This window comes from Sabethes cyaneus, chromosome 2 (assembly GCF_943734655.1).
Source record: "Sabethes cyaneus chromosome 2, idSabCyanKW18_F2, whole genome shotgun sequence".
Taxonomy (NCBI): domain Eukaryota; kingdom Metazoa; phylum Arthropoda; class Insecta; order Diptera; family Culicidae; genus Sabethes; species Sabethes cyaneus.
In genome coordinates this window covers 171,179,142-171,205,486 of record NC_071354.1, presented here as the reverse complement: position 1 = coordinate 171,205,486, position 26,345 = coordinate 171,179,142, and the positions used below count along the sequence as shown (strand labels likewise).

Here is a 26,345-nt window from a genome sequence, read left to right as displayed (position 1 = left end):
TTATTAAAAACAACAGAAAATACAGTTTTTCAATAATTTTTGAAGATTTTCTCAGTGATTTAATGAAGCAACGGTGTGTTTCAATGTTATTTGCTTTGACAACACTGTTCTGAGTCGGACCGTGCGTACTGCTATGTTTACCTCTTTTGTTCTCCCACCATCCTTATGAACAGCGAGCGAGACGTTAAACTCGCAATTTCCCATAAGAACACTAGAGAATAAAAGAGACGACGAATACCGCACGTCAAGGGCTGCAGCACTACTACTAGCCAATCACTAGAGAACTGCTGAGCAAAAAGATTACAGATGTCTTCAGTATTGCTGGCAGATAGATCACGACACCAAGTGACATTTGAGTAGGAAGTTCAGTTGTCTTGCGCTTCTCGTTAACGAATGACCAAAAACGTTTGAGATTTTGTTAAAATCCTGTTTCTTTTGCGAAACATATCTCGAGTAAAGATGGCGGTTATGGGTTCTGTATTGACGACTGGCTCTAACAAATTCTTGTTTGGTGATCGTGTTCCGCAGACAGGAGTACTTCTTCAGCGCAGCAGATCTCTTACGTTTTAAACGACGAAAAAAGGATACAGCCATATTCACATCAACCCCATCCAGAACCGACCAATCCGTTGAATGCAAAGCTTCGTTCAGGCCAGAAAAATCGGTGCGATAGAAATCAAACTACTGTTCGTCAAGTAGCTTTGCATCGAATGAGGGGCGGACAGCTAAGAGTAACAATCGAATAGTAACAATAGAATTCAGCATGAAGGAATGGTAATGAGGGGCCTGAAAATAAACCCATCCTAAAGACATTTGACATCGAACGGCCTGATCCTACTAAGATTTGAACTCACGACCACTCGCTTGTCAAAGCAGACTCGGTTACCTTGCGGCTACGGAGCCGCCCAGCTACTCTGGTTACACTGTCATCTTTTGCCAGCAGGTTTGACAGTGGCTTCGAAGAGGACCACAAGATGAGTGCTCTTATAAAACTCTCCAGAACCCCTAATAACAACACAAAACCTGCATCTTGGTGAGTGCCTTTCCACAATCTCTTCTTCAGCACTCTCCAATCTTGATGCTGCCTATGAATACTTGCTTTTCACAAAATTGTTCACTCCTTAAATTATTACAGCTTCAGCCATTGACTGCAACGAACATTTTTATCTTTTGAACATGACCTCTGCAGGCAACTTCGGAGCAAGTTTTTATATACCGCCATCCGGGGTGAGATTGTGCCACGGGGGTGAGATTGGGCCAAAAACCAAAAATGTTTATTTGTGAAAATTTAGTATATCTATAGAAACTGGTGACCTAAATTCAAAATGATGATGAAAATAACATATTTATTCATAACTTAGAATGGAACAGAGATAATATTAGCAAACTATTTAGCCTAAACAGGGTTTCAAAGTTCGCGATCAAAAATACTCGGAAATAAGGCTTGTAAAAAATGTCCCCCATAAACCAACCCAAACAAGAAATCGCATCAACTTGCTATTTTGAAGGTATATAAACTAATCATTTACAATGTATTGAAAGGTTATTATGCTTTGGATAAATTTTGATTACGGAAATAATATTTTTCGAAACTTTGTACTTTTCGAGCTTCACTGGGGTGAGATTGTGCCAAGCCATAATGATCGATTCAATTTATGGATTTCACATACACAACAAAAATACGTCAGTATACACCAGTACACTCACATTCTTTACTATTGAGCACACTATTTTGATAGATTAGATTGCATCATCCATTTTGGAGCATAGGTCTGCTAAATAATTTAAACTAATTTTTACTTTTTCTCTGGAAATTTCAGATGCTTTGAATAAACACTCTAATATAAGACGAATATATTATACCGTATATAAACTGCCAGTTTTAAGGACGGGGGAGTGTGGTGGGATGGACTACATGTTCTGTGGCCGCGGGTTCTTGAACGAAGTAATGGTTACTTTTGTTAAATGATCATATAGGTGCCCCCTTAGAATACTCCCCTTCATATATCTCCTCCTTGTTAACCCTAGAAACGCTACTGGCTATATAAAAGCTGTCCATTGACTACGAACTCATTTTTATTTATATCAGACCTCCCCGGGTTATTTTCGTTAATACTTTTAGTGTGATGCGTTGTTTTTGGTCGACCCCCTGCCCCTGATAGTCCACTCAGTTCATGGACGGCCCCATATGAACTACTTGATACTGATATTTATGTGTATTGTTGATAAACATGCTAACGTTCACTGTTTAGGTTTTTAGCTTAACTTTGTTTTTGGCACAATGTCACCCCCTAGAAGGGGTGAGATTGTGCCAAAGTTCATGCATTTCCAGCAAAATTAGGTTGCATTGTAACTAAACCATCTCTACGGTAGTTGTTAATTGAACAATTTAGTACATATTGACAGGTTTGAAATCAACTTAGTTCCTAAATTGTGTGTATACTGAGCTAAAGAACAAAAACATATGCTTTTTTGGCACAACCTCGCCCCGGATGACGGTACTTCCATCTCCAAAAATGCACAGTACTTTTTTACTTATTGGTTCAGTTTTCATGCAACAGCTAGGTATATATTTTACACTACAGTTTGAAAACTTAGTTTTGACTAAATGCACGTCCAGACAGTTGAAGAAGTGAGTAATTTAAAACTTTCCAAGATATTAGAGAAAATAACATCCGTTTGCACGCGTAGGCTACTTCGACCTCTCCAAAAAGGCTAATATCAGCATGCAGTAATTATAGCGGTAGGACATTTCTCATCTCGGTCACGACTAAAATATATTTAAGTATATTTACGTCGTGATCTCGGCATTCTAAATTCTCTCACTTTGTTTCACTACAGGAACCCTTTGTTGACGAATACCAATATAGGTTTCGACTGGTACGCTCAACAGCGGACCAAATATTCATTTTGTGACAGATCCTCTCAAAATTTCGGGAATTCAACCACAAAGATTCAGCTTGCTGACTCAGCATCTTTTTATGGACTTCAAGGCAGCGTACGATTTATTAGAACAAAATGCGTTACGGCGGATTATGCTTGAACCTTGCTTTCCAGCAAGCTGCGAGAATTGGGTTTGCCGTGAACGATGAACTGAAGGACGGATTGTGGCGCAGCCATATGAACCACGGGTAAACTTATAGGTAAAGATGTTGTCAAGCGAATGAATGAAGACCGTGGTGATATGGAATCGAATTTTTGAATTCGGCATAGGATCGATACATTAAACTAAACCATGGTAAAAGTAAAAGTTTTGGCCAGGACGCTATTTCAAACTATCAGAAGACCGCACAATCGGACGGGTCCCTTTCGGAAATTAACGAACTGAAATGAATCGTTTTGCACATAGCTTAACTTTGCTGTTTATATATTTACCAAGAATTAAACCTAGGTGTGTTCATATTCACTCGATACCATTTTCGAACATTCCACATTTGTGTTCCGGCATTGCTTTTTTCATTTAGCGTCTCATTTTCAATTTGCAGTTCATGCACCACCAATAATAATAATAATAATTATATAGTAATAATATAATAATCATAATAAATCGTTCTTTGAGAACATATCGCTTTTACTCAGTTTCATCAGCAATAATAATAATCGTCGTAATCATAGTCTTAAAGAGCTACAAATCGTGTGTGTAATCTGTTAATGTGTGTACTGTATTTTTTTCTGTATTATGCCGCTTCGGTATTGTATGGATTCTCTGTTGTTTGTTTTGTTTTACTGATAAATATCGTTATGTGTCTAGTACGAAGATTTACTTTACGCTGGTAGCTGTTTTTGGAAAACATAATCAGTTTCTTAACATTAAGTAGCTTGTTTTGATCGTTCCTATAGAGTGATTAATTATGAGTAGTACAATTACACTGTAAAATTTTCACTTCGTGCTCCAAAAGTTAAATGATTATAAGTTTGCACTTCTTTTTCCCGAATGTATATTTAAAGGCTAAATCAAAAGTTCCATACATTAAATGTATTTGCTTAGGTCACATTTTGAAAGGTAAATATTCTTTACATTGTGTTGCACTAGATCAAACGGAAAAGTCAATTTGTTTGCAAATAGTTTTTTTTCTCATCTGCTCAGCCTGCATATTTATTATGTGTGCTTATTTGATCATTTTGTATATATACCGTTTTCGTACTCTACGGCAAAAAACCGCTTTATCTTTTATTTAACTCTCAGCTCGAGGAGACAATGTCTTGTATTAGTATTTAGATAAAAAAAATCAATAGAGATACATAATTAATAACAGATAAATAGACACCAGAAGTGAAAACTGAAAAACAGGTAAACAAGCCTTAACATAGTATTCAGCTCTATTATCTGTTCCGTAGATCTGTACACATATTAAATCTCATTGCATTCAATCAGCAACATTTTGAACAAAGATTCATCATTTGATTAGTGTCATTTGCTTTTTTGTCGACAGCGTATTTTTAAGTTTGGCTTTTTATTCAAGAAACAACTAATTTTAGGCTCCACAAAATGAAGACGCGAGGTAAGGGGTTTCAAAGTATGCAGGAAAAAAAGGTTGATTTTGTCGAGTGATTAATGCGATGAGAAAATATGAAATAAATATAATGACGTCAAGGAACCACCGGTATGACGAGAATCAGGCGTATAACAAAGAGTGATAAGGAAGAATCGGTTACAACTTTGGGAGACGGAAAAGAGTTAGTATCTGGGTGAGAAGGGTTAGTGATAAAGGACGACTGGGAGGAGATCACTTTAAACCGACATCTGTTTCTTGAACAGAGCATCAATCAACCGAAGTTTTGCCTTCTTTTGCTTGTACAGAGCGTAGGTATCCTCGATGGTCTTCCGATCTGATTTCAGCATTTTACGACCGGTGGTTTCCTCGAACTTTTGCTCAAACTCCTTAATGGTGCGCCGCAGCTCTTTCTTTTCCTCCCGGGCTGCATCATAATGCTCCCACAGCTCCTCGACGGTCATCGAGTGAATGTTTTCCGTGATCGAGCTAGTAGTCGTTTCCGATTCGTCGGTCGACGGTGCAGCAGTCGATGCAACCGATGTGTCTGCCGGCGACTGAATCATCGAGGTTGCTGAGGGAGGAGAAATATCGGTCGAAGGCGTCGGAGTACCTACGATGGCCAGAGCTTCATGCTCCAAAATGGTTGGCATCTGAGAGTTGGCCCCACACGGTCCGCTAATTGAGTTCGCGCGATTAACCAATCGTTTAATGAGCCTGTAGCGATCGTACAGAGGTCGGGCGGCATCACGTTCATCACGACTGGTGGGACGTCCGTAGATGGATTCCAGATAGAGCAGAGCACGTTGGACCGATGCTTTCTCCTCAACCAGCTGATCGCTAGAAAGTTTGTCCAGATTTTCGCTGCGCTGTTCCGTAGTACGTTTCTCTTGGAGACGCTAAAAACAAACAGAAACAACGATTTTATTAAAACTCAATTTTTTTTAACATGAACATCATCATGTTTTCCTATTTTATGACAAAAGAATGCGTTGTCAATTGTGATGAAACCCGTAAAATGGTAAGTTCGGAAAAGCAAATACATGAATCGCGTTGTTTTAATTACTCTGGGAGTGAGATCAGATTTTAACGCTACTTCCTTAAATGATAAGCTAAGTTGCGAGCAACAGCAAATCAACAATGTAAATCAAAGTCTATAAATAGACTAAAAATCAGAATACTCAGCTTGTTATACAATAGATCAAATTCCAACGCTGCCTGATGTTACATAACCTGATAATCTAAAATTAAACATACTCGACTTTAAATGTTTTCCGCGCATTCAATGCAAAGCTTCCCTTCCTCTTCCTACTTTTTGATTTGACAGATACAGAATGATAATTACACATCCGTGGGCAATTTACTCCAAATGAATACTCAGTACAGAAAAGACTCTAGCAGCTGTGTGCACTTTTTATGGCCGAACGCTAAGCAATTGTATTAGGCCTATAGTGGGAAAATAATAAACCTTTGTAAAGCTGCACGAAACAGCTGAGAATTTCACAGGCCACGGTCGCAGGGAAAACCTATGTTACTACAACGCAATACAAAATGCCATTTGGCTGACCGAACACTTTACAAAATGTTTTTGTGGCCTGCAAACCTGCTGTGCAAATGATTAAGTACTGATAAAAGACCACATTTGTTTTACAACGATAGAGTGGAACTAAGATATCTACGTGTTTAGAGACGAGTGGCAAATTTTAATTTTGATGAAACTAGAGTAGATTGGAACTATTTTAAGATCAAAAGTTGACCGTTTCAAACTTGACATTTAAATTGTGCATTTATAAAAGCTGAACGCCCCCAATTTTGTAGGTTCGTACGTGGAGAATAATGCCTCTATTTTCATTTGGCGAGTTAGCCAATGTCAAATGGGCAAATCAACTGTCATCAAAGTAATAAAGTGTTTAAGGAACGTTTGTCAACAGCCAAGACATTTGGATCGGGGGATAATCTAAAGCTGAAAGTGATGACAAAAAGAGTGGCCAACGTTTTCAAGCGGAACACCCCAACCTTCTCTCCGCCCGAGTGTGAGTATCGTTTAAAACTACGCAAATCGAGTTAAAAAACAAATCGAATTGCAGACTTATAAGAAGGAAGTAATTCTAAATCGCAACAATAAATAAAACAAGATGAACAGCAAAAGATGATGGCAGAAGCTGTGCAGGACGATGCTGGCAAAGTTTGATTACTTGGTGATGATGGATGACGAAACCGACGGCCCGGACAACAAACAGCTTCCTGGGCAGGAGTCACATAGGGCACCCTGAACGGGAAAGATTGCAGACATTTTCAAGCATATGAGACCGTCAAAATTTCCTAGGAAATATATATCTAGTTTGACATTTTCAGTGTAACCATTGGAAATTCACGTGAACGTGGAAAATATCTATTGTCTACTGTCTTTCCTGAAGCAATACGAGTGTTCCCCTACTGTGTTGGCTGGATTTGGCACCCTTGCTATTAAGGAGCAAAAGCAATGCAGTGGAATGCTGCCAACAATTGGCATGTGATGCTCAGGAACAAGAACCTACTCAACACTTTAAGGTCAAGCGGAACCTGAAGAACACCCAAAACAAAACCGTTGGAAGCAAGAAAAACTGATGCTCTGAGGCGAATGAAATAGATGACGTGACTAAACAGATTCTGATGGCAGAAGTTGGAAGTAAGTCCCGGCAATTCCGACTCAATCAACCGGAATTTCCGCGCAAACAGTACGAAGATCCGCAGAAGTCCAACAGTTCATCTACCTTTGAAAACGTTTTAGCATATTATCGAATTGGCTCTTTAAAAACCCGAATTTAAATAGGTTTAAAAAATCAATTCAACCATTGATAACTTTAGCCGCAAATATCACCTGTTGTATTTTTCGTCTGTGTTCGAGTGCCTCAAAGTCAAGTAGACGACAAGGTGGCAAATTATCAGGGTATTAAGGACGCTTACATAAAACTAGTCTAACAGATCTCCTTTGTACATGTTTGATCCATTGGATCCAAGCAAGTTGTCTCAAAAATCAAACCAGAATACGTAATTCTCCAGCTGCGGATGGACAATATAACAGTTGGAATTCTTGAAGTTTCTCCCAATCATAGAAACAAATCCAAGCTGCGTAAACGCTTTAGAGATGCTTGATTCAAGGTGTATTTTAAATGTCAGTTTAGTATCCAGCAGTCCAGCAGTGGCGGTTAACAAGCGGAAAGCATAAAACGTACCTCGTACCAGTTGAAGAGATTCTTATTGTACACTTGGTGAAAGTCTGTATATTACGGTGGGATGGTCACGTCATGAGGACGTTGGTGGACGATAGTGCGGCGAAATTTCTTCTGGCTGGACAAGGTTGAAAGTCATTTGCTAGTGTCGAAACGGTAAAGAAATTGGTGACGAATAGCTAGCACCGAGGGGTGTAAAGACGAGTTTTTTATACGGCACGATACACTCCGGCAAATATCCAGCAAGACACCAAGGTTACTAAGATACACTCTAAGCTGCTCAATACCATCGATGGTATAATTAAAGTGATCCGTGGCTTCAAAGCGGCCAGAACTAATCACCAGCTACTATTTGACAACTCTCACAATATACCAGTTCTGTTTGCAACATTCTGCAAATAAATCAAGCAAATTTTACGAAAAGAGGTGGCAGCCATCTTTATTTCCTATCGCAGCATACAATTTCCTGACATTAGCGCATATTAACTTGCAGTTAACACCACAATTTTGTTAAAAAAATTTAAAGCAAGAAAAACACAGTTTTACTAAATCAAAGAAAGCTTCTGCAAAAGAATTGGGTGGTCAATTTAATCGAAAGATGCTTCTAATTTGGTGTGGATAACATCAACTTATTTCTTGTTTTTCATTTGCGAAATGCAAATCGATATGGTCTGGAAGAATATTATACTAGTCCCTTTTTGCGTGAAGGATACGTTCCGCGTAAATAAAAATGGAGTATGTTCCAAAATAGAGAGATTCTAGAGTTCGTGTAAACAAAAACGAATAAACTCCAAATCTTGCGTAAAGTTCGTTTCTTCGTGGAAAAAGATCGAAAACCAAAGATCTTCGCTTGGCACTCTGGTCCAGCGACTATGACGTCATTGCATTGCGTTGACTGAAACCTGGCTACTGGCTTAGCAATGGCGTGTTAAACTTTAAGCTTTCTTCCTACTACGAGATCTAGGGTAACCAACGTATTTTAGACCCCATCAGCAACTGTACATAATTCGGACACTTACAACAAAATCAAGTGGAAGTGCCCAAATTATGTACAGCTGCTGACGGGGTCCGAAATAGGTTGGTTACCCTACAGACTGGACCTTAATCCTTCTACATTTCTACTGTTACGGGGCGATGGAGTGTTATTATTATTATTATTGTTTATTTCAAAGATTTATCTGAACAAAGTCCTAAATAAATGCTACAAACAAGCATCAGATTTGTAAAATATTCGATTTCTTCAATTTCGTCACGTATCTCTGTGTTGGTTCATTAAAATCAAATAATTCTTCAGTCATTTCGAAGGTCCTGATAGAAGCGGTGATAGGTTTGGATAGGCAACCAAACGACGTACGTGGTAGGCAGTTTGTAGCAATCCAGCGTCGGTGAGTCAATATCACAATTTACCAGTTTCGCTATAAATATTGCTTGGTGCATTTTACGACGACGCTCCAGCGTGTCGATACCGAGTAGACTGCATCGATCAGGATACGGTGGTAGGCTAACAGGGCCTCGCCATGGGAGATCGCGTAGTGCAAGTCGGACGAACCTTTTCTGCATTCGTTCAATCCGTAAATTCCACGATTAGTGAATTGGAAACCAAACCAAGTTGCAATTCTCCAGTAATGAGCGGACCAAGGAGCAATAAAGGGCTTTCAAGCAGTGTGGGCCCTTAAAATCACTCGCAATTTTGGAGATGAAGCCCAGCTGACATGTAGCTTTCGATATCAAGGCGGCGTAGTGTAGGTGACATGTGAGCTTAAAATCCAGAAGAACAACGAGATCACTTATATGGTCGACACTTTTTAGTTTTAATCCGTCGACATAATAATCGAATAAAACTGGCTTCAAAATACGGTGAAATGTCATAACCTCACATTTCGCGATGCTGATAACGAGCCAATTTTTCCGGCAACAGCCAACAAAACTATCGAGTAAAGTTTGCAAACGGCGGCAATCTTCAACAGTTCGAACTGTCAGGTACAATTTTAAATCATCAGCGTATACTAACTTACTGTCAGATGCTAATAACAGAGTGACGTCGTTAAAAAACAGCATGAATAATAATGGCTCCATGTTGCTTCCTTGTGGAACTCCAGAATTATTAGTAAATTGCGAAGATATACAAGTACCAAGCTTAACGCGTAAGACTCTACCGCGTAGGTACGAGCTCAACCATTTGACGAATCGACAACAAGCTCCAACCAACCACCAACAAATGTTGGTAGGAATTCAAAAGCACCTACGATGTAAATTGGTTCCCTTGGTTAGCGCGAACAGTTTAGAGCAAGTCGTGCCAAAATCAAACTTTTCCAATCGCCCTGTGGAATTTTATAATTCGACGTTTATCATAGACTTTTCATAATTAAACTTGACTACATTCAGGCTATCATATAAGTTCACTATATTATTATGGCTATAAAACCTACGATGAACGTGCAGTTAATGGCACGCCTACAAGCCTTAGACTGGGCAGCTTTTCTAGAGATTGTAATGGAGACTACGCTGTTCTGCGGTTTATGATGTGATTTTCGGTGAGTATACCTCAATTAGAACAATGGCTTCCCCGAGTGCAAACACCGCCAACCTTGGGGAACATTAGAAAGTCGCATATATTACTCCAAAATCCATGAAATATTCAGGACATTGAAAACTATTGCGGAATTTCAGCTCTAAGCTGCCTCTCAGTGACCCACCGTTTTTCAAGCTGGCAAGACAAACTTGCCACAAGGAGTATATGCAGCAATATGCTTGAAACGAAAGTACGGGCAGGCAAAAATCGGTATTTTCACGGACAGCCAAGCAGCCCGACTGACACTCAAGTCCGCCAAATGCGAGTCCAAATTAGTATGGGAGTGCAGCACAGCATTGAGGAAGCTTTGGGCTACTTTGGGTGCCCGGTCACTGCGGAATCGTGGGCAATGAATTTGCTGACAACCTAGCAACACAAGTATCGGCTCAGCAATTTATTGACCCTGAACCGCTTCTGGACACCTCCACACCCGCCGTGAAAGGCGAAATGATGACATGGGAAAAGCTGGAAATAATATCCCGTAGGAATCAAACACAGGGTTGGAGACTACCCATGTGTATCTACCCAAATCCTGCAGTAACCAAAAAAACTACTCAATTTAAATCGTTGCGAACTACGCACAAACACGGAACTTCTAATCGGACACAGTCCCGCTGTTTATCATTTAAAGAATATAGGAATCATCCGATACCTGCCGCTTTTGTAACTCTTAGCCTGAAAGTTCAGCGCATCTGCCCTGCAATTACGGGTCTTTTGCATTATCAAGGCACAACTTCTTCGGAAGTTTCCTTCTTAATCCATATCAAGTATGGAGCCTAAAACCCACTGGTTTTATTAACCATGTAGTACCGAATTGGGGCACAGGATTACATCTCTTCAGCTCAACTCCATCAATGGGTATGAGCAGTCCGTAAACTGTGTACAGCAATCGGGGCCGGCCACAAAAGACGATCATTAACACTGTCGCAGTGACCTTTTAACCCAATGCCTTTCTGGCACACAAAAATAAGCTGTCTCTCCAAGGATCTTAACAAGATCGTCTACGATGTTGTGTATCATACAGGAAACACAATAATTTACAAGCAACAATATAGTTTTAAGACTAAACGGCTTACAATCACGAATTTGGTAATTTTCGTCAAACTTACTGATCAAGTGTATTGAAAGGAGAAGATAGGTTGATGCGATATACATGGACTTCAGCAAGGCATTCGACAAAGTGTATGCACATGCACTGAAAGTAGAAAACATGAGGTGCATGGGGTTACCGAATTGGACGACACAATGAATCCAGTAATGCCTTACTGAACGCTCCGCTTTTGTCTGCATTCGGTTTGGTTCGAGATGCCATCTGGCGTGACACTAGGTAAACATCTAGGGTTTTGGATATTTATACTTTTCGTTAACGAGCTGTGCAGCTCCTAAACTTATGTTCGCCAAGGCCCTAAAGATATTCCATGAAATTACGTTACTCTCTCCAAAGCATTATAGATAGATTCTCTCTCACGAAGGTGTACACAAAGTGGCATGCAAGTTAACATCACGAAATGTTGCGCCATATCCTTTAGTTGTTTACGCAATCTCCTGCAAAACACTTACACTATCGGGCTGGGTTGTCTACGCCGCGTACAGGCTATTAAAGATCAAAGCACTGTTATTGATTCCAAAGCATATCTATACGTGAACAGCTAAGGATTTCGCAATTCTAGGCTTCGTGAAAAAAACACCAACGCATTCTAGGATATAGAAAAATCGTTGTACTGTGCAAGTTTTCGCAGCATTCTGGAATACGCTGTTGTTGTGTGAGCACCATATTATGCTGTGCATATCAATAGGATGGAGACCATTCAAAAAATCGTTCTGCGTTTTCTGCCCTGCAACGGTCTTCTAAGCCTAACGGTCTACCATCCTATGAGAAACACTGTACGCAAACTGATTGACCTGCATTCGGTAACAGTCAGAAGAAAATTAATGCAAAAGCAGAAACAAATGCATCTACTCAGATCCTAAGCTTGCATTGGCAGCTAAGATCATCGTATTCTAATCGATCAAAGGAAATCGGATAGCTCCCAATAGCAGCAGATACTCTCGAACTTCTCATTTTAAGTAAAGTAAGATACACTGCGGGCAAGTCTCCATATTTTAAATTCGATGGAATTACCTTGAGCGAATTTCGGAAGAATGAGCAAGAACGCAAACATTTCTGCTGAAAGATTTCTGCTATTTTAGACCCAATATGGAAAAGAGTCTACCCTCTTTAAATCCTCTTTGAAGATTTCTATTCTCCTCTAAAGGTATGTAGTTGCATCATTGTTTTTTAGACCGTCCACATCTTTGCGTATCTCTACTATCTATTCCAATTTCAACTGTCTTGATGTAACGATATGATAGGACAAGAAAAAAGTTTTCTAACAACTCCTTGATATTCGAAATGATTCATTATCATTATAAATACTTATGAATCTAAATTAAGGCTTTTGCGGTGAAATAATAAATATCTCTCTTTATTAACAGCTCTGCGAAGGACCAACTAGGATTCATAGTTTGCCGACCAATCGAAGCAATTTAAGTACAATTTGTCATCAATTTCGAGCTCAGCTCCATCAGTCACATGTCCTTCAACCGATGCATTGCACGCCAATCTGGTGTACCGTTCCAGTGCATTGGGTTGAATATAACCAGAGCAAAACGAACCGAGAGCCGCTTGATATCGACCAAACACTCAATTGTGATTTTGCGCTATTAATAAGCCAATCTAATGTTAGACTTTCAGTTTCTCCTTTCCGTTGCATACTCCATAAAATGGCACTCCGCATTAGTTTCAATCAAGTCACGACCCTCAAGGCCGCATTCTGTAAAACGTAAACGAGACGTTACATCATCACCGGTAAAACAAATCGGTAGAAAAAGCGGCGAACTTATTTATTCATATTCGTGCATGGAAATTTTTCGATTCCACTCGGCGCCGGTGATGGAGGCTGCTGGTCGATATTGACGTCAGCTGGCGCAGAACTCTGAAGTGGTTGACCACTTGTTTATGGCAATTTGTGCGACACGTTTCGACCGGTCAACGGATATGCCGGTTTGTGTTAGTAGACTGCGTCCGTACATGGTGCAAAGTTCGAAATGACAGAAAACGTTCGTTTTTAGCATAATGTACAGTGACTGGATTCAGTATTACTTTTGCGAACAAAAAACAACCATAAAACGTTTATAGTGTTAGATTTGCACTTGAAATAACAGTAGACGATGTAGTCTTAATGGAACCTGAAAGGTGCATTCAATTTGACTCAACCTACATTCGAATAGAGAATTGCTTTGTATACAATCTCGGCAGCAATCGCGGGTGGTTTATATTGGAAAACAAAGCGCATTTACTCAGCGCAAACGTGGAAAGTGAGACCCTGACATTCGCCGCTTCCTGCTTTACCACCCTGTAATTATAATCGGACACAATAACGGAACAAGCTACACTTTGTTGAATGTCATACAACAGCACTTCGATGCTCTATGCCTAGAGAGACATGTTTGTGCAATTAAAACTAGAAATAGGCAAAACTGCTAGAAGTACGAATGCATTTCACCTGAGTATTTTTTAATCAAATTTCATCCAGACAAATGATATTGATGCATTTATTTTAGTTTTGCCAAAACGGCGCTAGTAGTTGCCCACTCTGTAGCTAATAAATTATGATATTAACATTTATACAAAACAAACCAATTTGCATAACTATTTAGAATGTTAATATTTGGTTGATGTTTTCATCATAGATTTGGGATGAGTATATTCAAACATTTAAATTATTATTATTATTAAAGTTCATTTCGCACAAACAGGACCAATCGGTATATTTATTAAGTGCGCCAGTAAATCAGCCACTGCGCGGTGTATGTGACAGTGTGTTTTCAAAAATAATGATTTTAGAAACGATACTGTCTAATTACAATACCACTGGTAAGTGGCAACTATATAAAACAATATGTATTGGGTGTAAAAATGCTTTTTCTTAACAGACAATTAACAATATTAAAATAATCATTATCTTTTCCCGAAATTTTTGTGTGATCTTAGCATTCGACTTAAGGGATGAATGTTTGTGGGTTTGATGCTTGTTAGATACTAAATTATTTCAACTTAGCAAGGTGCTACCTAAAATTAAAACATTTCTCTATACAACGCATCAACAACAAAGGTTTCGCTTATCAGAACATAACACTCCTACTGCTTATCGTAAACTTGTCCATCAATTTCACCTAACCAAATAAACAGATTTTCTTGTCAACTTCGTACTACAATTCACAACAACAACGGTACACAGAGCCCATCCCTCGCAAATAATAGTGATAAGAATAGACTTACCTTCTCGATATCGGCGATGGTTTCCTGCATCTGCACCAATTTGTTCTCATCTTCGGTCGGTCCCTGTCCCGCGGACCCGCTGAGACCCGAGGAGCTGTTGTTGTCGCCCGACGTTCCCTTGTTTGTCTTCGCATTGAACACCGCCAGGTCAGCCTTGATTTGATTTTTCTCCTTGCGCAGTTTGTGTATCTCGACGACTACCGCCCGGATGGCGCTATCGCTAGTCTTGTCGCCATGTGCCGGCCGGTAACCGTTCTCTCGCTCGAACCGATCCTCGTACTGTGTCAACTTTTTCTTCAGAGTACTCAATTTGCGATTAATTGTTTTGATTCGTTCATCAAACATATTGTTGGCTTGCGGTATCGGCTTCTGGAGAGCGGTTTGATGCAATTCCGCACTACGATAGTTTCCGTAATGTTTCATGGTGGCATTCGGAGGTAGACTGCGTACCTCGCCAAATGTTCCCATGGTATTGGCGTGCTCGAAATTGTGCTCCGCAAATCGCTGACAGACAACCGGTGTGTCATCCTGGAAGGATTGGTCCCATGGCAGCTGCTTCTCACGAGGTGACTCGACGTTTCCTTTCTCCAAAACCGTATTGTCATTGTAGTCAGCAAAAACTTCCGGCTCGGGACTTTTCGTCGATTCCGATGCTTTATCGCGTTGCTTGCTGTAGGCGCGGCGCTCGTGTTTGACCGAGTGGTGGGTGTCATGCTTGGAATAGAAGTGTTCATTTCCGCTTTTGTCCTTACCGGAGGAAACATGCTTGATTTGCTTGGTGCGATTTCGTGGTGAAACCGACTTGCGCCCAGGAGGTGGCCGAGTTTTGGAAAACCGCTCGCAGTGGCGACGGCGTTCGTGTTCTCCATCCAATTCGCTGTCGGAATCCTTGCGGTTTTTCAGCACATCACGACAAGGTGATAGTCGGTTCTTAGCGGAATGGTTGTAATGATGTATATGATTGCTGTGAGAATGTTGGTAGAGAAGGTTAGGGTCACCAACCTTAATATGTAGGGCTTCGGAAGAATCCTTGCCAGACACACACTGACTCTCGCTACCGATGAAGAACTTCTTTAGGTTTTCCGAACTGTTCTTCAAATTTTTTTCGAACGTTTGCTGAACCTCTAGCTGGTGCTGTTCTTCAGCATCTTCCTCGATAATATTTTCCTTATCGACGCTAATTTCAATTAACGGTGAAGGTTTCTTAAAATCCTCATGCGAGGCTACACGACGGATCACCTCCTGACAGTTGGGCAGATGCTCTTCACTGTTCGATCGGATCAGTTTACGATCCTGACTGATCGAGGAGGTGCTGTCTTGTCGTTCTTTGCGTTTTCTACAGTTTTGCCACTCGGATGAATTAATCAAATTAGGCAGATACTGGGATGTGGATGCGCCAATAGTTCCACTGTTAGTGCCATTTCTGCTACTGCCGTTGCTGCCGCATCCGTCGCCATGATGGGGACTGCTACCGTTTCCTGTGTTACTATGTTGCTGCTCCAATTGATGCTGATGGTTGTTGATTTTATGAATACTCTTGTCGCTACTGCTATCGTCCTCTTCATGTTCCGTTTGCGTCGAAGATAAACTGGCTGTCGTTGGGGAGATTACGGTTGTGAGACGACTAAGGTCGTCTTCATTCTGTCCCAGTGATGGGCGACGCATGCCGCACTGTAATGGAAAAGGTAAAATAAAATAAAATGAATAACTAAGTCTATTCTTCATACACACTGACGAATAGAATTTTGCGTAGAATTTCTATTGTTATTCTCTTGACATGTAAAACAAACAGATATAATAAATCAAGTTCAAGTGTGTACTTAAAAAAACAATGCCTTGCGCTCTACATATTGTTATGCAGGCAATAGAGAATATGAAGTACATCCGTTGCATTATTTATTTAATGAAATGCACTTATTAGGTTCAAGTATGTACTTTCAAGCTATAGTAGCAATGGAAAAAATATAATGCCATCGGTACGATTAGCATATTATACGTAAACGACGGCAGAGACCGAATAATATACGCACATGATTCACCAGGATCAGCTGATTTATTGTTGCATCATTTCAACAGCAGTAGCGATAGGCAATATCGGCGGCGATTTATTTGAAACTCACCGCCGAAACAAAACGTTCGGTAGCCATATATCAATCACCACTTTATGAGCTTTTATGATTTCCATGAATGTGTTCATGAAACTTTATCGGGGCATTGATTTGCTGTTTGTTACTACAAAAGATCAAATCTTCGTAAGTAAAGTTAGTGTTGGCCTTTTTTAATAGCAGAATTTTAATTTCGAATGGTTTTTTATCATTGTAATTCATGAAAAAAGAAATGAATACCAAAAAATAAATGAAAATTTTAAATATAGAATACTGATACCGAACAATAAAAGAACAAGAACAATGACATGAATTTTTGTTTTCTGCACGATGGCTTACCACATACCACTTGCATGCTACTCAAAAGATTATTTGTATACCAATTCTTCCCGCAGTCAATTAGCACAAAAAGTATGATTTTGATTACCCACTGCCGGATTTCACCGGATTTAAGCCACTTATTTGTGGATTTTTATTAAATTAAAACGTAATTGAGCTAAGAAACTAATCTCAACTCAAAGTCAACATTCGAAATGAAATTAAATAGGTGCTACACCGACTGAAACACTTGCCAAACTAGTAAAAACGCCGAAAAAGAGCATATTTGCTTGCCAAGACCATTTGTTGTTTACGACTGTATCCAACAGTCCTACGAATACGCTTCGTCTCCTGGTTTTTACAAATAGGTAACCGATTTGGCAACCTTTTCCCTGGTTTAGACAATACACGTTGGCAATATTTAACAGTTAATCATTACAATCCATCAAAATGACAAGCAGTGCTTGATTGAGAAATAGGAAAATTAGCTGCAGGTTTTGAAAATCTGCCACACTAGCTAAATTGCTGATACCTCCTGATAATGATATCCAGCAACCATCACGATTATCTCACGAATGTCCAATCAAGCAATATGATGTGAATTTCAACAGGCTCGTCGTCATATGTCCAATGCACGTCAGCAGATTATCATTATATACGAAATTATCATGGAAGAAAAACAATAAAATTGGACGCGATAATCGTTCCGAGTACTTCTGAAGCGAATTATCTTACGTCCATTGCGCTTCTGATGATTGTGCTAATTTTGGTGATGGTTTCAAGTGGATCGACAGAGAAACGTAAATTTGATTATAATGAGTACTAATATCAACGCTAAAGGGAATTACGCACAATCACATGTGACGTTATTATTAATCAACTACTCTGAAGAATTATTGGATTTGATCTAGATTTCTGTTCTTCAAATACCCCAAATGATTAAAGAAAACAGTCTCTCATTATTTTTGTTTACTTTTTATTAATTATATTGCAAGCACTTAACCAGTTTGAAGTTTTTGGAGCGTTTTAGTAGAATACGAAACCTGGAAATTAAATTAAGAGAAAATTTATCCAATTTTATTCTACTATGTATATTTTATGCTTGACAGATACGTATTCCGTCTACGACTTGCAGGCTTCCTCAGCGCCTGTTTTCATTGTAGATTAAATAGCATACGTTTTATTTTTATTTAATTTCCAACTTTACCAGTGTTATGGCATTTGTGTTTAAGCATAATCCTTGCCTTGTATTAATTGCTGGAGACTATTTTGGTAGATTTCCAAAGAAAGCTATTTGTCTGTCTTGTTACAGATTAGTTTAAAATAAAACATAAAAGAACATGATACCTAAACAAATTATTGCCTTTATTCATTCCCAAAACAATTTTTTACATACTCAAAATCATCATCCAGGTAACCTTTTGTTACTTCACCGATAACCATTGCAGAATCTAATATCTTCATATGACAGAATCCTGCAAGCGGTAACGAATCTATTACATAATATCATGTACGCGACCAATAACAGCAGAAACTTTCAAGATTTACCGATCTAATATTGGTTTCGTGCTATTATTAAAACAATTTGTTTTACTAATGTTCAATTTTAGTTGACTGCAACCGATTTGCGTCGCAGAAACGCAAAGCTGATCTTATTTCATTAATATACATAATAAATATAATGGGTCTTAATACACTTCCTTGAGGTATATCTATAGTGTTCCCCAGAAGATCAGAGATTAAGTGATAAAAATGAAATTGTTCAAGTTTTGTCTCGAAAATAGTTTCCAAATCTTTAGAATACAGAACGCACTGGTCATAATTCTAAAACACTCCAGAGTTGCTAATGGTGCTGAACATTTAAAAAGTGCCAGCGAATATGTAACCAGAACTAAAATTGAAATTTCTTCATCGGAACATTTAAACACGAAGGGCGAATAAACGTGTACGCACTTTTTGCATTTTTGATAAGTTTCCATCGAAAGACCCCTCGTTTATCGTCGTATGTTTATATTTTGATATATTTTGAAGCAAACAACTCGATCTGTTGCATTTGTGCACATGATCACATTTGATTCAGTTGGAAAAAAGGATGAAGGCCTAGGGGCACGAACGAGAAGCTCACGTAGGACTACGAATGCAGTTTCAATTTGAAAAAGCTTGACATTTTGCAAATACTTTTAAATTTTCTAAGATTTACATTAGGCCAGAATCACGCTTCTTCTGCTGATTAGGACGATATTGCATTTTGAAAATTTTTGTATGACGTACAACTAGTCACCTTTAGGTAACTGACTTGAAACGAACGTTAACTGGTTTAAGGACCTTGCTTAAAACATAAAATATTTGCCATTGGACGCACAACTAATGGATGAATGGAAAAATTAGGTTGGTTGAAAGGTTGAATGGAACAAACAACGAGTTACAATTATGACAGTTAAAAAATCGCCAATTAGTTAACGTCCTCTGTTAGTTATTAGTTATTAGAACATAGGAGCATCACATTCAGATTTATTGAGATCACCATTTACATATTTACTTATTCAGCTGAGAGCCGAGGTGGCTCTTGCCGTATCAAGAATTCTTCTCCATTGTACTTGTTCCTGGGCTACTCGTCGCCAATACGTTGCGCGTCTCCACACGCAAGTCGGCTTCAACCTGGTCGAGCATTCTAGCACGTTGAGCCCCTCTATTCCTGGTGCCGGTGGGGTTCTTGATGAGAACGGATTTCACTACACAGTCGTCCGACATCCTTGCAACGTGGCCGGCCAACCGTAGTCTCCCAACTTTCGCCAGGTGTACGATGGGAATCTCTCCAAGTAGTGCCTGTAGCTCGTGATTCATACGAGTCCGCCACTCTCCGCTTTTCGTTTGTACTCCGCCAAAAATAGTCTGCAACACCTTTCGTTCAAATACGGCAAGTGCACGTATGTCTTCCGTAAGTAAAGTTACTGTCTCAAGTCCGTAGAGGACTACCGGTCTGATTTGCGTTTTGTACATCGTCAGCTTTGTGCTGCGGCGTACGCTCCTTGATCGAAACATCTTGCAAAGGGAAAAGTAGGCTCGATTTCCAGCTTGAATGCGTCGTTGGATCTCCTTACTCGTATTATTGTCGGCGGTAACCAGAGGCCCCAAATATACGAACTCATCAACCACTTCCAGTTCATCGTCGTCAATAGTCACTGTCCGTGGGAGGCAAACGTTACTTTCTCGGGAGCCTCTTCCTACCATATATTTGGTTTTCAACGCATTAATTTGTAACCCTATCCTCCTAGCCTCCGTTTTTAGTCTGGCGTAAATTGCCTCCGCCGTCCCACGGTTTCTAGTAATGATGTAGAGGTCGTCTGCAAAGGCTAGGAGTTGACTATTCTTGCTGAAGATCGTTCCTCTCGATTCGATGCCCGCTCGCCGGATCACACCTTCAATAGCGATATTGAATAACATACAGGACAGTCCATCCCCTTGCCGTAACCCTCTGCGCGATTCGAAAGGACTTGAGAGTGTCCCCGAAACGCGCACGTAGCACATCACTCGTTCCAGAGTAGCTTTGATCAGCCGGGTCAGTTTGTCCGGAAAACCATACTCGTGATTTATCTGCCATAGCGTTCAACGGCATCGTAGGCTGCTCTGAAATCCACGAAAATATGACGCGTGGGCACGTTGTACTCTCGACATTTCTGAAGGATTTGTCGGAGAGTAAAAATTTGATCCGTAGTAGCACGGGCCCCCATAAAGCCCGCCTGATACTGCCCTACGAAATCTCTCGCTATTGGGGATAGACGACGCAACAAAATCTGGGAGAGCACCTTGTAGGCGGCGTTGACCAGCGTAATGCCGTGGTAGTTACAGCAGTCTAGCCGGTCGCCCTTTTTGTAGATGGAACAGACTACGCCTTCCATCCACTCCTCCGGTAGTTTCTCTTCTTCCCAAATCCTTGAAATCAGCCAGTGAAGTGCCGTTGCTAGCGGTTCTTGGCCATTTTTATGGAGTTCTGCCGGAAGTCGGTCCTTTCCGGCGGCTCTATTGTTCTTCGAGATCGGGAGGCGGTACGCTGTTGTCGTTTGTAGGTACTCCGTGGTTGAGATCACCATTTGTAAGCGACAAATACTTTGTCGCGATCTGTACAGATTATGACAAACCTCATATCAGATCATGTTTATTGCTTGATTGCGATGAGAAATAAGTATAACAGATACAGACGATCGGTTGTGTGCAATGTGTGAATCTTAATACAAACAACACGCGTAACTGTGATCGACAGACAAACAGAGAACAAAATCTTGAGATTAAAACTAAAGATTTGCTGGTTGTCATGAACTGTACAGATCATGACCTGTGCGTGTGGCGATAATTCACAGGTTTGATCAAAATTTCTGATTTTCCAACTAATTGTAAAGCAACAAATTAAACGCCTAAAACCCATTTTCGGATCAAACTCTTCGTCACTTTGAAAATTGCTGCATCACGTCACATGCATGAATATTCCGTCAACCCATTTTTCATATAAGATATTAGATAGGGTAGATAGGGTTGGTCACTCACTTTTTTATAACTGTTCACTTTCAGGACATCAAATTGGACTAGGTTTATCGCGGTCCTAAGAAATCTTTTTGAGATGAGGAGACTTATCACTTTTTCTGGTGTACTTCCCAAGCACAGACATCAAATTAGTATAAGTCTGAACGTCGTAAAGAATCTTCGACCGGTTGGGACGAGGGGTTTTTTTGTTATTTCGTCACAGTAAACAGAAGGTGTGTTTAACTGTTGTCCCTGCCAGTGAAGCAAGGGATCACGAAGAAAATGTATAGGGATATTTGACCTTGAAACTTTTCGTTAATTTTCACTTATGCGTAATTAAAAAAGAAAATTATAACAGAAACTACATCATTGCTACATCTGTTATGAATCGATCGGTATCTAAACCATGAAAAGCCATTCATAGTTGGCAGAGCTATTAACGTTCAAAAGTTTTCATATTTTCGTTGGGAAAATGGATCGTCCTGGCAGGCAGGAAGCGCAAAACGGACTTGAGAACGGACACCAAGATCATACGCGAAGTCAAGAAGAACCCGAAGGTAACTGTACGCGAGATCCAAGAAACCATTCAACTATCAGTTTTCAGTCGATCCGCTTCGTCGACGTCTCGTAGCACAGTAAACTTTGAATAGCAAAGATGCATGCAATTCATCAACAAGGAAAACAAACCCAAACATTTTAAGTTTGCTAAGTAGCATGGTGATAAACCCTTGAATTCTGGAAAACGGTACCGCCCAGTGAGCGAGGTATGATGCAGGTCTAACAAAGCCTGTCGTCATATGTTCGAATCTTGGCTAGGCGGTGCTTGCTAGATAGTCAGTAGGATCGTTACACTGGCCCCGTAATTTTCCTGTACTCTAACAGCCGGCTGCGAAGTCTGTTGATAAAGAAGGGTAATGTCTAATGACGGCTTAAGCCCAAGGCTTTGCTTTTTTTTATGGGACACGGTTCGCTGTTTTGCTGGAAGCGGCGAATTCGTGTGTTTGTAAATCAGGCGAGGAGCTCCAGGAGCGCCACATCTAAGACACGGTGAAGCAAGAAAAGATGTGATGGTCAGGGTGTGTTTTTTTGTAAGTTCATGTGGGAAACCTTGTGAAAATCGACGGAAAAATGACAGTACATTCTTATATTAACATCCTCCGGGAAAATTCGAAACTTTCGATGTTCCAGGCGGACCTTGAAGAGTTCGCATTCCAGTAGGTCAACGACACGAAGAATACCACCAAAAAGACCCAATCAGTTTTACCAGTCTTGTCAGAAGGTCCGCTGGAATGGCCTCCATTTCAGTTTTGATCAAGGTTCCTTTACCGTTTGAAGTAGCGAATGACTGCAATACAGTCAATTGACTGGCAGTATCCACACTAACGAAAAGCAACCGCGCTATCGTATGATTGAATACTACAAAAAACAACCACTACATGTGCATGGAAGAAGCCGGTCGGAAGCCGTCCGACACAAAACGAACAAATGTTTCGACCGACGGTCCGACGGCGACGCCGGGCGACAAACTTTTACTGTGGGTAGCAGGCCGATTTGGAGACAAAAAGAAAATGAAAAATGCTCCCAGTCAGTTTGCAGTTTACACTGTTCAATTTGAACGCAAAGCGGGAAAACAACGTTGGATTCTCTTCAGAGGCCATATATGGATTGTAGGCTGCAGTCTCGCAAGCGGCAGATTAAAAAAACAGTCAAATTATCGTTTGTGAAGCGCAAGTTGAATGCAGAAATCGTACGCATTCACGCAGTCACATTCAACTTGCGATACCTTTTCAAGCTCTGTTGAAGACCAAACGCGTGCACATCAATTATTCAATTGCTTTTCTTTTACTTTAATTTACCTTTTTTGGACGAAAAATGTAGTGGACACTGTTTTTGTCACTGGTTGTTTCATTACAAATTGATTTTTTTTACATAAATTTTTTTTTCCTTTGATACAAATTAATTAAAGAAATTCGAAAAAATAAGGAGGTGGACAGTTTATTTTGCCTGTCAATGAATGATAGCACTATCTCGCAAAATTGTTAGTATCTTAGCAGTGCCTTAGCAACTTATGACCAGATCGCGCGTTACATTAGGTTTCGTCAATTGTATGTTACGCAGTTGATAACAACTTAAACCATACGGTAATTCTTATGGTAAAAAGTGCGAAAGATTTAGTAGGTAGAGTAAGTAAGTCGATGAACAGTGGTGGCAACTCCCAGTAATCTTCCTATTTATTGCCAGTCTTCAATCGAAATATCGACATCTGCAACTATCGTTAAATTGCCATTATCTCAAGCATTCCAAAATTATTTGAATTAAAAGCATATAAAAAAATTAAATTATAGACAATCAAGTTGCTCGACCTGCAATTTTCACGCTGAGATTGACAATGACAGCTACGTACGTAGAAGTACTTTACACAGACTTCAAAAAAGAATTTGACAGAAAAGTCACACGACCACCGAATAAACAAACTCAACGACCATCGTAGTCAGAATAGTAAAACAATACTAAAAGGAAAAAGTTGCGTCTTCCTCAGAGTGACATTCGTATTTTGAAAAGGTTATCCAATAACATTTCGGTTGACTTTTTTGAATGTCTTCTACAGCCATAATGTATTCAAGGCAATTTTCCTAATTGCATGACAATATTGTTTGTTGGCTTATCGTTAGCAGCTGCGATGGCTTCATTATGTCATTAAATCTAAAAATAATACAGTTTCTCATGGCATCATTTTGGTAATTAGATTAGTTTTCAAATTTTGACTAATTTCATACGGAAGTCGGCAATTATAGAGACATGTTTAGGCAGACTGCGACAACTTATCAGCCTCGATGAAATACGATGACGAAGCTACATTCTGTAATTTCATACCTTATATACGCTTTCTTTAATGCTAAAAAATACTTCATGAAAGGTTTAACAATTGCATAAAACATTCAGCAAAGCACTTCGTCTTTCTGGCCGTAAAGATACATTTGTCATTGAACAAATAATCGAACAGTAGGTAATGATCAGATATTACGACTAGGTCGCTTTTATATCGCCACATAAAATAAATCATGTGTGGCGATTAGGTGCAGCCTATAAAACATTCGGTAAACATGTTGTGTAATCCCGTATGTTTTCAAGCTAGCTTGACCGCTACAACGTACGAGTAATACTCAGAGTGAAAAAGTCTTCCGCCTCGGTAGGCGTAGAACACTAAGCGACGGATTTAAAAATAGTCTTATTGCTGTTGCAGTTGAAAACCGTAATAATCGACTCGCGACATTCGCTTTTATTCTTGTTCTGTGTGTCGCAACTACGTCGCACGTGGTGCGCTGTGATCGCACATTGATGCGCTATACAGCGCACCACGTGCGACGTAGTTGCGACACACAGAACAAGAATGAAACCGAATGTCGCGAGTCGATTATTACAGTTTTCAACTGCAACAGCAATATTATTCTAGGAAGGTTTCCCTACTACCGAAGGCAAATGAGTAGTAAACAAGCTGTAACAAACTTACCCTAGTCTCCCAGTTCTTAAGTTGGCAGGCATAAATGAATCGTTGAATCAAATCAGAAGAACCGTTTCGAAGCTCTGTTGGCTGTACACATAACATTTTGTAATAATTCCACTTAACACCACTTAGATAATAACACCCAAGTTAGGTTAGCACAGTTTTAAATCAAATCACAATTTTTATATCGCTTTTCATATACCCTTTATTCTGAATGTTTTAAACCCAGCTTCCATATGCATAATAATTCCACAATAATGTATTCAATTGATATGGTGATCTTTCCAGCATTCGCTCGGATTCGTAACACCCGCGTTCGCTTATACGTCTTTATCGCCCGAGAACTGTTAAGGGAATGAAGCTAGCATTCAACCCCCTCACTCCTGCTGGGGCTATCACTTCCACCGTTACTGGTATGGAGATCTAACGTCTACACACACCGGCATAGGAACAGCTTTCAAGTGCAATGAACAGCCGAGATTGCTTGCCTCAAGCTGGGCTGACCGAAACAACAAACTGAATTGTATAGTATTCGCCCGAGCACAGCACACGCCCGCGAAGGGATGAGGAATCGATTGGAAGATCCGTCCTAGCGGCTTTTTCACGCTATAGTGAAATACTGTGCCACATTCCGTTTGCATTTATAACATTTTGATCGGCATTTTCACTGACCCACACACAAGAAACACAACCGGCCGGCGTGTGAGGGTATTTTCTTATCAATCGGCAAAATATAGGTCCACGATTGTCTTTCCTATCGCTTTCATTGCTAGGGTATCTTATCAGCTATAGGAAAAAAATGAACCCTATAATGAAACCGTGGGCTGCTGCCTTATGAGATGAGCACTTGTTTGTTTTCCGGATATGTTTGATTGGGTTCGAAAACATAGCCTTTTTCTAAATAGAAAACATTGTCTGCAGATTGAAACAAATTATGGTTGACGTTCAACAAAACAAATCTATGCTAGCTAATTAATGATTCTCAGTGATGCACGCAACCATTTTTCACAAGAATTTGATCTCTTATGTAATATTTATTTGACGTCCGCCCCGGTTGTGAAACAGTTAAGTTCTCCGGTTATGAAAAATCCAGAAAAGCGATTATTCAATACTCAATACAATGATCACAAACATTTTCAACACACTTTCGATCTCATGTGCCTGCAGATCGAAATCCGCATATTCGAGACCTCAAACTTCCTGTTTTACATGCATTGATTACAATTCAGATTTGGATGATTAAATTAAGAAACTGATAAATTACTTTGCATTTAAGGTGTTTTCCGTTAATAAATAAATGT

General features: G+C 39.8%; 1 protein-coding gene across 2 annotated transcripts in view; it reads right to left on the bottom strand.

The window, feature by feature from the left end:
* Positions 1–3,348: 3,348 nt before the first annotated feature.
* LOC128733563 (protein FAM13A) overlaps positions 3,349–26,345 on the bottom strand; it is a 40,843-nt gene continuing 17,846 nt past the window's right edge. The window contains exons 1-3 of one of the 2 annotated variants that reach the window (XM_053827221.1): positions 25,051–25,639; positions 14,599–16,269; positions 3,349–5,392 (exon numbers count right to left, since the gene is read on the bottom strand). In XM_053827221.1, the coding sequence (XP_053683196.1) occupies positions 4,733–5,392; positions 14,599–16,269; positions 25,051–25,146 (2,427 nt within the window). In that variant the 5' untranslated portion in view covers positions 25,147–25,639 and the 3' untranslated portion in view covers positions 3,349–4,732. Of the gene's footprint in view, positions 5,393–14,598; positions 16,270–25,050; positions 25,640–26,345 lie in introns of those variants that run through there. The other variant, XM_053827222.1, reaches the window with a different exon arrangement.